Below are 12,842 nucleotides of genomic sequence, written 5' to 3'. Positions count from 1 at the left end.
CATAAAGCCAGCAGCGAACTGAATTTGGAACTGATCTACCCCCTTTTAGATACAGTTTTTAATTATCAAGGTATTGCATAATTTGCTGTTCACATACTCTTGTAGACAACTACAACACATGTCTACATGTTTGCACTGTTAAAATTGTGTTTATAAGTGCCCTTACACTGCAACAAAGCCAACAATTGTCCACACACCATCCCGTTTTTGCAAATAACCTAAGTGTAGACTGTCTACAGGCTTAAAATTGTTGTTATGCCCAAATTAAAATTGTATTACAGTATGTAGTTCCCTCATTGAAAAGAAGAGGTCTGCAGAGTCTGTAGTTCATACAGCATCACATGACTCAAGTCACCAAAGTGCTTTCAAGACTCAGTGCTGTGTTCAGGTACTGATCATCAAGGTCTAACTTAACACTAAACCAATTTTAAGTGGAGTGGCTGTAATATCATTATCATTTTCCCACTAGCTCAAGTGACTATAGCTACTCCAAGAAGCCCCTGTCTTCTTCTTTTTGCTCTCTCTAGTTCCGCCATGCCGTCACAGTCCATTATACGATTAAGTCCTTTATTAATTAACACTGTGATGGGGAAGCACTCATTCATTATGGTCTATTGTCCTGGCAGGGGAGGGCGATGGAGGTGGCATGTGAGCAGAGACACAACCAGGTGAACACAGGAGGGCAGACAGAAGAAAATGTTGTTCATCAGTCTAGCAAAAGAGGTCCGCCTGCTTAATAGGCCTTTTTGTTTTGTTTCTACCTCGCTTAACTCGTCACATGCTAACAAGGAATGTGTGCTGTACGGTTGCAAGTGTGTGTCAGAGAAACAGAGAAACAGCAAAAGCAAGAGAGAGATGCAGGAGAGAAAAGAGAGAGAGAGAGAGAAATAGAGAGTGCAAATGAATCACAATTACTTCTATTCACATATAAGTCTGAGTTCTCCGCACATCACTGCCTAAAACAATTAACACTGCTGGAAACTTCTCTGCACACTTGGCCCAATTTGGCAACATAAAGGTCATTGGAAATGAATTTAACAGGGCTAAAAGAAATCAGCCATGGGTGTAATTGCAAAAGTGGCACACGTGTGATAAGTATTGTAACACAAATTTCTATTGGCGGTGTTTCTCCTCACAACATTTTGTGACAAAGGGGACGAATATTAAATACCACTAAGCCTAACAAACAAATCCAGCCTTTTTCAGGTACAATAAAGGGTTGAGAGGCGAGCTGTTACACAACACTGAAGGGCATGAAGTGCACAGCTGGCAGTGGCAGGTTTGTGAGCTAACATTACATGTTGTTCACTGGGCTACCCAGTAGATTTTGACTCAGCACTGACAAACTGGGACTGTTACCCTTTGGGGATTATCCAATGAGGAAGCTCATTTTGCTCATTAGCAGAACAAAGCCAGGTTCTATGAGGGCATCAGAAGCCAGATCTATCTACATCACTGCAAATGTATTATGGCTACTGGCTATGAATGAATAGTGGATCTCACTGTGAGCAACCAAAAACAGATTCATAAACAGGGATGACTTGACACTAGATGTTTCTGTAGGCGGTTCAAGAAGCGATTACATCTAATTAAAGAGAAGATAAAAAAAAAAAAAGGTGACTTTCTGAGTGTACTTGGCAACTGGAAATGTTTGCAAAGGCATTTCAGTGAAACCAAAGTATAGACGCACATCATGAAGCAGATGCCTCTCATTTCAAGCTAATGGTGGATAAAAAGCGATTTGCTATGTCCAACTGCACATACACACTTCCACCCATTATGTGTTCTGGAAACAGACGCTGAATCCCCTTCGGGAGAGTAACCGTGTCGCCATAAGTGGCCTTTAACTACCTTGTTTATCGGCATAGCACAATGCTGCGGAGCACCCTCCCGTTCTCTGCACTGACAGCAAGCATAATTATGGGAACAGCTGCTGAAAAGTGCTAAATGAAAACAGGTGGCATCGACGTGACACGCTCGAAATCGTTAACCAGGCTGGCATTGTCTTCAACCGCGCTTGGCAGCATTAGCTTTAATTACGACAGAGCATGTTTCTGAGCTCTGCACTTTGATCACAAAACATTTCTATAGGAGCCAAATTAATAATGCAGGAAAAACTCATCAGCCGTCTTGAAATAGAAGGCTGAAGTAATAAACAAGAGAAAAGCAAGCAGATAGGAGAAGAGAATGGAAGGAGGAAGGTGCAATGGGAGGGTTTTTCTGCTAAACATCAGGGAGTGAGAGCAAAGTATCAATTTTTATGAAACTTACAGCAGACAATCTGGATAAAGTGTCTCCAAAAGGAAGATGCTTTCTGGAGAGGGAGAAGAGGTTTTTGGTGCCATGGTAACATATCAGAGCCCTTACCTACTAAATCACCATGCCCTGTCATTTCAGAGACATTTTTAGGCATAAAGTGGAAGAGAGAGTGACCTCTAAGATGCATCTGCTGCTGCCAAACTGTTCTGAAGAGCTCTATAAAGTCATAGATGCTCTCGCCGATTGCAGGTTGCCAAACCGCTCTACACTGCTCCTTCCAAAAGCCTTCAGAGCAACTCCTGTAATTTGACTTCACCTGAGTTCCAACTAGAACAAATTTACAGAGTAAGGGTCAGCTATTTCTAAACATTTGTAATGGTAGAGCAATTTGCTGATTACAGCCAATTATATTCTAACAGCTGGTGTGTTTTTAAGTTATATCATGGAGTGCATTTGGGAATTCATTATTGTAGAAGTGTGAAGACAGGCAAGAAGGTTATAGCACCTTGAATTATCAGCTTCACCAGTGAGAAATGACTCATCTCCTCGAGTCGTTTGCCAAGTTTTGCTAAGGTAAAATTTCTGGCTCAGTAACCTGCTGTAATATAAATACACTGCTTAAAAGATAGACAAGAAAGATTCTGTCTTCAGCACTTTATTAGCAAAAAGTTGCAACAAATTACATCATCCCTACAGTGAGGTGAATAAGCATTACTCTAAGAGACATCTAATTATATTAACACCAAAGGTGTCATTTTTTGGCATGGCTATACTGCATAGCTTCAAGACAGTACTGTTTATTGCCACTTCTGTGTAATACCTAAAAAGGTTTATCATCATCTGAATTCTGCACAGTTAAAGCATTGAAAAGGCTAATGATTCTGCTTGAGTTTGCAAGTGGATTGAGTGAAAAGAGATGTAAGTCAAGGCACAGATGAAAGTTGGATCAAAGATCTTAGTAGAAAACTGCTTATGTATCCAAGATACATCCATTATCAGATACTCCTTATAGTATTACATATCAAAGCTTCTGTTCTCAGCTACTTTTTCAAAATCTGAACTTAACATTGAGAAATAAATGAAACAAAAAAGCGTGAACTTGGCTTTAACTCAACAGATCTGTGTATCATTTAGTTGCCTCCAAAGACAGGGGATCGTGTTTTGTTTGCCTTGTATCAATTCATTTCTCCCTCTACCGACTCGGTAAATGGATCTCAGCAGCAAAGAAATCAATACAACTTCATAAGTCTGTTTTTGTCTTCCAACAACTCTAATATGGGCACGTCATGAGTGGTAACCTTGCCGTGCTGCGTGCACTACAACAAAGGATAGCTGTGTAACATTGAGACCAAAGATTAAGAAAAATGAACAGCGGTATCATCTGCTATGAATAACTGTGCAAGGCAACGCAACACTGATGATTGTTTGAATCCAATTCAAAGAACCTGGTGCTTATATTTCTACTGTATATAACTAATTGAGGGACTTATATAAATAGGATTATTTTAGCTAACACAATATTAAAATGAAGTAGTTCTGAATGCCTCAATTACAGTCCATTGGTAAAAAAAAAAAAAAAAAAAAACATATCAGGGAGGATTTTAAACCAGGCCACCGGGGTTGGCACTTATGAAACAGGCCATTAGTCTGCTATAATTGTCAGCAATACTGTCACGCATTTGTCTACTGCGTCCCCAGCATTCGCACAAGCCATAAATTTGGCTGTCACATCAATCAGAGGCCGGAATTAATTGTGCAATTAAGATTCTCATTGCTTGGCAGATATAGCTACTAATGGATCAGTGACAAGTGTGATATGATCATAAAAAGGGGATTTTAATGTACTGTTTAATTGCTCTTATGTGGTCCACAGTGTTACAACAGAGGGTCCTCAAGCCCATTTGTTCTCCACAGTCCATAGTCCTATTGGAAGTAAAAAAAATACTGTTCACGTAGGTCATAGAATGATGTAAGGGCAAGTACGAACGATGTTATTATGGCACTTGAGCATATGGAACACATGTGACTAATCAAGCCCATATTGTGTATCAGGTTTTTACATGGAGTGGTTTAGCATTAGTGGTGTTGTTAAAAATATGTTTAGGGCATGACTGAGTGTACATATACTGTGTGTGTGTGTGTGTAAGACATGGAGTTGAGATCACAGCAGTCATGCTGACACAGCAGCAATACCAAGACTAATTCACTTATACTGTAGCAAGGGGTTTAGAACGAATTAAAATGATTTGTCATCAGTGGGGACATGGCAGGCCTGTACTATATTTCCCCCATCTCATTGTTTATGTAATAATAAACTGGTAGTAACAGATCATATTTTTCTACCTTTGTTTTGCTGTGTCTGCTCTGGATGTCAGGTGAATAATCACCACTGGCAGCAGGGTGTGGATGGACATCTTTTCGAGAAGGCAGGAGTAGTTCCTCATTTTTGACTGTTGCCATTGCTTGTTGCACAGTGAAGCATTACATTAGACTCGGTTATTACAGGGAAATAAAGTGCTAGAAAAACAATCTCCACTCCACGAAACTGGGCGATGTGGACTGAAGACGTAGCGTTGCTTGCAGCTGTAAGCACAGACAGCGCTGTACGCTGGGAGGAGATAAATGCCTACAATAAATAACATCCACTGGCTATGCGTGGGAAGAGTGCAGTGTATATGTGTGTGTTCAAATGCAATTAAATGTGCCTTTCTTGTTTCTATGTGGTTGTGTGCGTAGTTGTTTGTGTGTGAGAGAGTTGTTTTGCAATGTACCTTTATTGTCCTGCGGTGCTGTGGTCAGTGTTACCAGGCAGGTAAATGCATCTGAGGTCATGAATAATGGTTGGTCTCAGACTAAGTGACGGAGGGGAGAGCTAAGTCCTGATAAAACACAATTTGCTTTGAATATCACTGCTACTAACTCCAATCCCTCAATATATCTGTTATTTCCACAGTAATTACTTTTAGATTGCTACCACGGTTTCATAACACATTTTCATATATATTTTTCTTTTCTCTCCACATTTATCTCTCTTACCCTGTACCTCAGTCCATAGAGCATTCATAAAGTTGTCTAAAGACCACAAAGCACTAAGTTCCTGTATGTATTGAGGGTTTTTATCGAGGTACGTCTGTTTCTCTCTTTGTTTCTACCTACTCGAGCTGTATCAGCCCCTTCTGATAATACAAGTCTTCATGAATTAACCTCCAAATCTGTAGGGGGCAGCAATTCATCTGTTAGTCTACTGCCTAGAATTCACTGATTCAAACTCCCAGAGCTGTCAAGTGGAAAAACAGCATAAAGTGACTTGCTCACATCACCTACTGATCAGAACCTCCAACTGCATCTTCAGCATTCGATTTGAGCATTAAGAGAGATTATTGTATGTCTCTGCTTGTCTCTCTCTTCTTCTTTTAATGAACATGTATAACCTGAAGGTCACAGGTTTTATCCGAGAGAACCAAACACAAGCCTGTCTCTCTACTAGGAATAATATAAAATACTGTATTATGCATGTGTAGGTTTAAGAGAGAAGAAAAAAGTATCCAAAGGCAGGCTTATTAGTGATGAGTCCAGAGTTTGGTAAAGGTTAAAGCTGCGCTATTTCTCTGGTAGAACATACTGTATCTGTCTGAAAACGTCTATTGATATCCTTGGAGAAGACAGAGAGATAACCACAAAGAGAAAGGGAATCACGAGGCAACGCCCCACTCTGCTCTTTTGCCATTTAACCTTATCTCTTCCCAGTGAGTACATATTTATTGAAAGCTATTGAGAGCTACTGCTATTGCTACTGAAAGCATGTCAAAATACACCCCGACCGTGGTAATTAAAGACGCAACACAAACATGCTGGGAGGATAAATTAATTCCTCTGGGGCGCCTGGAGTACGCCTGGCATACAATAACACATCTAAACAAAGGGAGACGTGGAGGGATTTTCGGCGCTGACATTAAACATCAGCAGGCAAATGTCAACTAGACAAAAAAACAGCTCCTTTCTATTTTCATCTATATGGCTAGATCTCCTGCCAGTGTGAGAGTGTGTGTGTGTGTGTGTAAGACTATACTTATTTGACAGATGCCTGCAGTTCTCTGGCATGTCACTCACGCTACAATTTAAAACATCATCGCATTGTCATTGAGGGAATTACATGAATGACAGCACGTAAACGCTCGTCCTTATATGTGATTGTGTATGTGTGTCCTAGCACTACAGTGTGTAGTGCATATGCACGCACATACACACACACTCACTCACCCTTCCAGAGTCTGTGACAGAGGAGGCAATTACCAACCATGCTTTTCCACCATGCTTTATTTGCAATAACTGTCACCGGCGGAGCTTTGGCCTCCTTATCTGATTTTTATGAACATACTTGTAGGGATTATTGAGATTTGTGAAAGCACTGCTGGGAAATGCGAAAGTGTGTGACAGAAAGAGAAAAAAAAAGAAACAGCGAGAGAGAAAGAAAATGCTAATCTGCCAAGGAAAGTGATGAAATATTAACTAGCAGTCTCTCACAGCATGTGGAAGTTGGTCAAGAGAGAGCGAAAGAAAAAAAAAAACAAAAACAGAGAGAAAGATTATTAGACAGTGTTTCCATGATGGGCTTTTTCTAATCACGTCATGCCTGAGGAGCTAAGAGAGCGTAGCCATCAAACTCTCACAGCACCACTCATGAGTCGACAGGCCGGGGGCAGCCGTGCATTTTTTAACACGCCACACCCCCTCGCGGCATCTTTCAACTGCTGTCAAGGCTGCTGAGCAGAGGCGAGAATCAGTTTACTGCATCACCCAGTAAGAGTTTTGGAGAGAGCTTTGTCTGTAGTGGTTAAAGAGCATGCTGAGTAACCTGAAGGTCACCGGTTTGATGGCAGAAGCAGGCAATGAGATGAACTACAGCCACAGTGTGTTATCTTTGGGCAAGAAAACACACTTTTAACATTAATGACACATTCTAAGATTGTGATATTTTCCCGAATTTAAGTCTGGGCTTTGCTGGAATTCCTTAAACACAAGTAAGGATGAAAAGTGATCCCGTTTGCCATTTTATGAATGTGAAAATTAAAGTAAAGCTGTAGATGATTAAAATGTGGCTAGGTCTGGCGTTTCTAACTGGGGAAACAGCACATTAACAGAGTAAAATGTGTCTCAGAGGGCCATTACTCTACAGGTTGAACAGCTCCTATGGCGGGGTTAACAGCTCGGGTGCCAGGCTGAGTATTATGGGTAGGAGTGAGGTTGGCATCAGGGGCCTCTGGTCTGCCAAGGTGGTGTGACGCCCGAGCCTGCTGTCAGAGCCGCTAAGCGCAGGCTGGACGAGGGCAGTAGCCTCACCATCTGTTGTGCGACAGCCAAAGTCACCCTGTACGTAGGCTGTGTGGCTGAGTTGGAGTGTGTGTGCGAATTCAGAGTGTGTCTGAATATGTCCGAAGCTGATTCTTTGCCTGCTCATACAGTACACATCACTTGCGTGTGCTTGTACTGCTCAATTTATGTGTATGCGTGTGAGTTGGTGCCAGTGGGTATGTGTCTGCACGTGCTCCTTTTTTGTGTTTCTGATCGTCAGTGGGTGTGTATCTGTGTGTGTGACAGTGCACATCTGCACACACAGAGAGAGAGAGTGTGTGTGCACTTATGCCAGTGGCTGTATCTGTATCTATGTACACATTCCTCAAAATTAACTATGTTTATTTATAAGTGTGTGTATATATGTGAAGATATGTGGGGTTGGTTGTGTACCTCGACCTGCCTACCACTTCAAGAACTGTGTGTGTGATTCTCAGCTCTAATCTTGTTGGGGTTGAGGTGGGTGTGGCTGCTGAAGAATGAAGTTCCTAAATTCTAAATTCAGTTCAGCAAATATTTAGATGCATCAAAGCCACTGTTAAAACTTTCAGGTGGATCTAAAACTGGATATGCTTAAAATGTATCTTGAGGACATTTAAGCTAGAAAGAAGAGCACAAAAATGTAAGATTTTCAGTGCAGAGAGCATAATGGAAAGCTAGACAGAGGAGTTGATGCGGTGAAGGTGCAGTTAAAAGCACATCAGTTCAGCCACCGTGACAAATCCATATACCAGCTGTACTGACTCTTACACATTTAGTGACCTTTATCATATTCCTGAAGTGAATTCGGTGAGTCAGGGATGTGCTGGATCAAACTGACTATGAGAGATTGTTTAATTTACAGTGAATAGTAATTATAATAAGTAAATAAATATATAAAGTTTTCCCAATGTAATTTCAAAGCATTTAGAGTTTAGAAAGGGAGAATATTAGGTCAAATTATTCTCTAGTACCATTTACACACTTGTTAAGAAATAGAGAAATTACAATGTGTTTCAGTTAACTGTTCAGCAGATATTCTTGTCTCTGGGCGGGAAAGCAGTAGTGCAAACGTTAGGTTATAAGGAAAAGAGATGGGTGGGTACTGACCACTTCTCGGGGCAGCAGGGAGTCCTCTTGGCGAATCACCGACAGGTTCACAGTTCCACCCATGGGAGTGGCTCGGAGCAGAGCTACCACCTCTTCCTGGGTCTTACCATTCAGGTCCACTCCACTGACCTGCATCACACACACACACATAAATACTAACAAATGTATACACAGACACACTGATACACACACACACTTAGAACTAATATCCAAGAGCTCTTCAACTTTAACGAGGGGGAGTCTATGGCCTCCACATAACCTTTATGCAGATTACTCTCAGAGCCAGTTGGAGCTGGAATTAAATATGGGTTATTTCCCCTTACAGTGAGCACTAGTTGATTTTCATGTCAGTCTGACTGAAGTATAATCAAAATATTGTTCCATCTAACCACTTTTCCTCCGCAATTCAAAGCTGGAGCTGAATTGTTATAGCCGTAGGGAAGGCAGTGTCTTTGACTCATTTCACCAAAAGCTCTGTAAGACTGAATTTTGGAACAAAGCCATATCAGCAAGAGTAATTAGTCTCTGAAATAACGTACAATCTCACAGAACACACTTGCAGAACAATATATCATGGTTGAAGATTGTTAAAACCAGACCTCCAGAAGCCGGTCTCCAGCTTTCAATCGGCCATCTTGGATGGCAGCCCCTCGAGGGAGGATGTTTTTGACGTAAATAGGAGCACTGCCGCCAACAGGGACATCTCTGGAAGTGATGCTGAACCCAAGACCCTCTGGACCTAGGAAACATAGAACAAATGTAAATTGTTTGAGATATAACATGATATTCTACCAACTGCTGTTGATCACTTTTTCTCTTTCCTCCTCGCCACAAAGAGGGCAGAGGTTCACCTACACAACATCAATCCTGGAGATTTCAGTGTCTTTTGCTCAAGAACACTTCATTGGGTACATTTGCCAGAGAGGGAAGTAAATAACATGCAGGTGTTTATGTTTGGTAAAGTGTTCCAGCATGTTCATAGGAGTTCATAAATGTCAGGAACAAAAGAATTGTTCCTCCATAGTGAAGTTATTTTCTTGCTTTCATTTCTAACAGACAGCAAATACTGTATGTACTACACAACAATGTGGCTCTGATAAGATCTGATCAGAAGTAATATTTTGCTTCTTGTTACAGTTATTGCTAATAAAAGGCATACAGGAAGCTGAAAATGCCTTACTGTGGTTCTAAGAAGCAGGCTAGACTCTTAGAAAGATCCTTTTCATTACATGCCGCTGTAACATGAGTAACCACTGCACAGGGATCAAATTATGGTTTCCAACCATGTTCTGAAACTCCTACAGTTAATACAAACATACTTACTTCCAACCTTTTTCATTGGTTTGCCATCAGGGTGTGTCTAACTCATGTCTTTTAGAAAGCAAAAATGAAACATATCCCAAACTCTAAATATAGTGTCAATGCTAGGAACCAAAATTGAGTGTTTATGATAAGTGCATGTGGACTGTAAAGCCACTCTCGCAAGTTATGGTCGGATTAAAGACCAGTTAGGGACCAGAATAAGCAGAGAGAAATGAATGATCATGGAATGGATCATGCAAAATGCATCAAAATTCTGTTCAACAGCCTCTTAAAATGAAGTGCACCACTCCTGAATTGCTAAAAACTCTGTTTTTCAAATCATTCTGCACATGTAAAATGTGCCAGATGTTTTGTCCAAAAGCCCTTCAGACTTTTTGGTACAATGGCAGGTCAGGAGGCAATGTTCAAATCATGTCTGGATCAAGGCAATCTGGAGAAAGCAGTGATCAGTACGTGTTCCTTAAAAGTTGCTTCCTACTGATGTATCCTTGAGTAAGAACTACATGCCTTTTTGAAGTGCAGTGAGTGATAAGGATAAATTCAACAGCTGAATCTGAGCTGAACACTTCAGGTACCAGCTGTGCAAAGCCATTTGCTTTAGGTTTTAAGATTGACCTTTAAGGTTCATCAAATGAATATGAATTGCTGGTCTGGAGGATATAGGCAAATACAATAACGGATAAATAAGAAGATCTCAGGCCTGACCTTTTCTGCTGACCAGACCTGAATTTGTCAAATAAAAGCAAGAAATGGCTTCAAATGTCAGCTAGGGAATGAGGTAAACCAAATAAATTGTGTTTGTCAGGTTATTCTTTGACAGAATATTTAAAAATTTAATAACCCCGCTGCATAACTAGATGAGTCATTAAGAACGGTGTTCAGAGAGATAGATTTCACCATGCATAATCTAGCCGTCGGCGTTTCTAGCAGTCAAGTGTGAAAGTTGCGTTCTGTGGTTTCAGTGGAGGCTTTTCTGATGGTAGCAACAGTGATCAGTATTCATGTCGAAGTAGCTGCTCATTTCACAGAGCTGTCAGCACCTCTGATGGTTCATCATGACCTAGTTTTCCCAGTATGTCTCTCTAGCAGTCTGTCGAACTGTCTGTCGTCTCGCTGACAGTGATTGCGTTGATGAACAAGAAACACAAAGAGGGAGAAGTGCGGATGGTAATTTCTCAAGGCTTCTGCACACAAACAAACATGCAGAAAGGTGATAAAGAGGTTGCTTATAAAGTCAAAAAGTTGAGCTGACTCAAGGATGATGACATTCTTTGATCTCTCCATCAATGCAGCATGATAACTAAGCAGACAGAAATAGCTGCCATCGTTTATGTTGAATGTTAAATCTGTAAAGTTCGGCATCATGAATATAAAACTTTTAATACAAGGAAATGTGTGCTGCCATGGCATCATTTCCCTGCAGTTGCTTTACTCAAAATGAGCACAAACTATAAAGCCAGAGTTATAAAATAATGCATATTTAATTTCTAGCCAAATAGATGATGATGTGATTTTCAGCTTTCATAACAAAATTATGTTGATCATTACTCCATTAACCACTGATATCATACTTTACTTCTGTCCTACATTTCCTGATCTGGCTAAGCTTTATATCATGGTGCCCATTTCAAATCCTCTTCATCACGGTCTTTGTTCCAGCCATGCCCTTTCTCCACAGTGACACCCCTCCCATGACGGTCGCTTTCCTCTCCTCTGGCCTGCACACAGTCTAATGGGCAGAATCAAACTCCTGCCCATTGTAAGAGCCCATCATTAACGGTATCCAATCAGGCAATTAGGAGAATGCATCTCGAGTAGGCCTGCAGTAATTAACCACTGACGTCTTTATTTTGGGTAATAGAAGACCAGGATACAAGTAATTGTATCCCTTTCTGGATTAGTGGGAATCTAAGCCAATTAAACAGCAAACATGAGGAGAGGCTGAACACATTAGAATGACTTGATGGGGTGCATATGTCCTTTTCAACTGCACTATTTGATTAAGGCACTCTTGTTAATTTGCCATGCAAGATCTGTTCTTGCCACTTGGCACCTCAGAGCCACTTAGGCCAAATCATAACAATTACAACAAGTCAACAACAAAACTGCTGAAGCCTGTCTAAAAGTACATTAGTTGTGATAAAGTCTGATGGTAATCAAATGGAACTGTCAAGATGGATTTCAGAGGCACATTTCCCTCTACTCTGTTGCATTTTAGTCCTCAGTTCAATTCCCAATTCAACAACATTTGGACAATAATTAATCTCCATTTAGAGTTCACGAATGGCTTGACGTCTGCAAGTGATGCACATCCATTCCAGTGAGCCTCATTTAAATCATGAGCAATAATCAGAGAAAACATTTCTGTCACTTGGGCAAGAGCATAGTTTGAGAATTATGAGTTGTGTGTTGGATTAGACCATGAAGCAATGTGGCTGGTGAAAATAAACTACTGGCATCAGTCTTTTGCTGGAACTCCACCAACATCTCCCTGGCTTGGTTTCACTAAAATGAGAGGCTTGTGTGCAGACAGAAGAGATGATCTTTATCACATTATGAACAAATAAATATAACTTGCGCTGCAGCACCACACTGTAGAAGAACTTTGAAATTCTGCTGGCTGCACTCAAGGACCTATGCCAAACATATTAGAGCAGCTTGTGACTGCGTTTCCCCAAAGCGCGTTGCATTTAGCTGGCGCTGCTGCACTATTCCCTGAAGCTCGCTGCTAAGGCTTCATTGCCAGCTTTCAACGAAACATCTGCTCCCTCCAACAGAAAAAAAAAAAAAAAAGGAGTAGAGAGAAAGAGCAGGCAAGT

General features: G+C 40.9%; 1 protein-coding gene across 7 annotated transcripts in view; it reads right to left on the bottom strand.

Annotated features, from left to right (window-relative positions):
* The window catches only part of LOC137173071 (partitioning defective 3 homolog), a 355,263-nt gene that overhangs the window by 156,478 nt on the left and 185,943 nt on the right, over positions 1-12,842 (bottom strand). For all 7 annotated transcript variants that reach the window (XM_067577768.1, XM_067577762.1, XM_067577765.1 and 4 more), the window contains exons 11-12: positions 9,300-9,439; positions 8,701-8,829 (exon numbers count right to left, since the gene is read on the bottom strand). In XM_067577768.1, the coding sequence (XP_067433869.1) occupies positions 8,701-8,829; positions 9,300-9,439 (269 nt within the window). The remainder of the gene's footprint in view (positions 1-8,700; positions 8,830-9,299; positions 9,440-12,842) is intronic.

The sequence above is a fragment of the Thunnus thynnus genome, chromosome 21, assembly GCF_963924715.1.
Source record: "Thunnus thynnus chromosome 21, fThuThy2.1, whole genome shotgun sequence".
In the NCBI taxonomy this organism is placed as follows: domain Eukaryota; kingdom Metazoa; phylum Chordata; class Actinopteri; order Scombriformes; family Scombridae; genus Thunnus; species Thunnus thynnus.
This window is presented reverse-complemented; position numbering and strand designations above follow the sequence as displayed.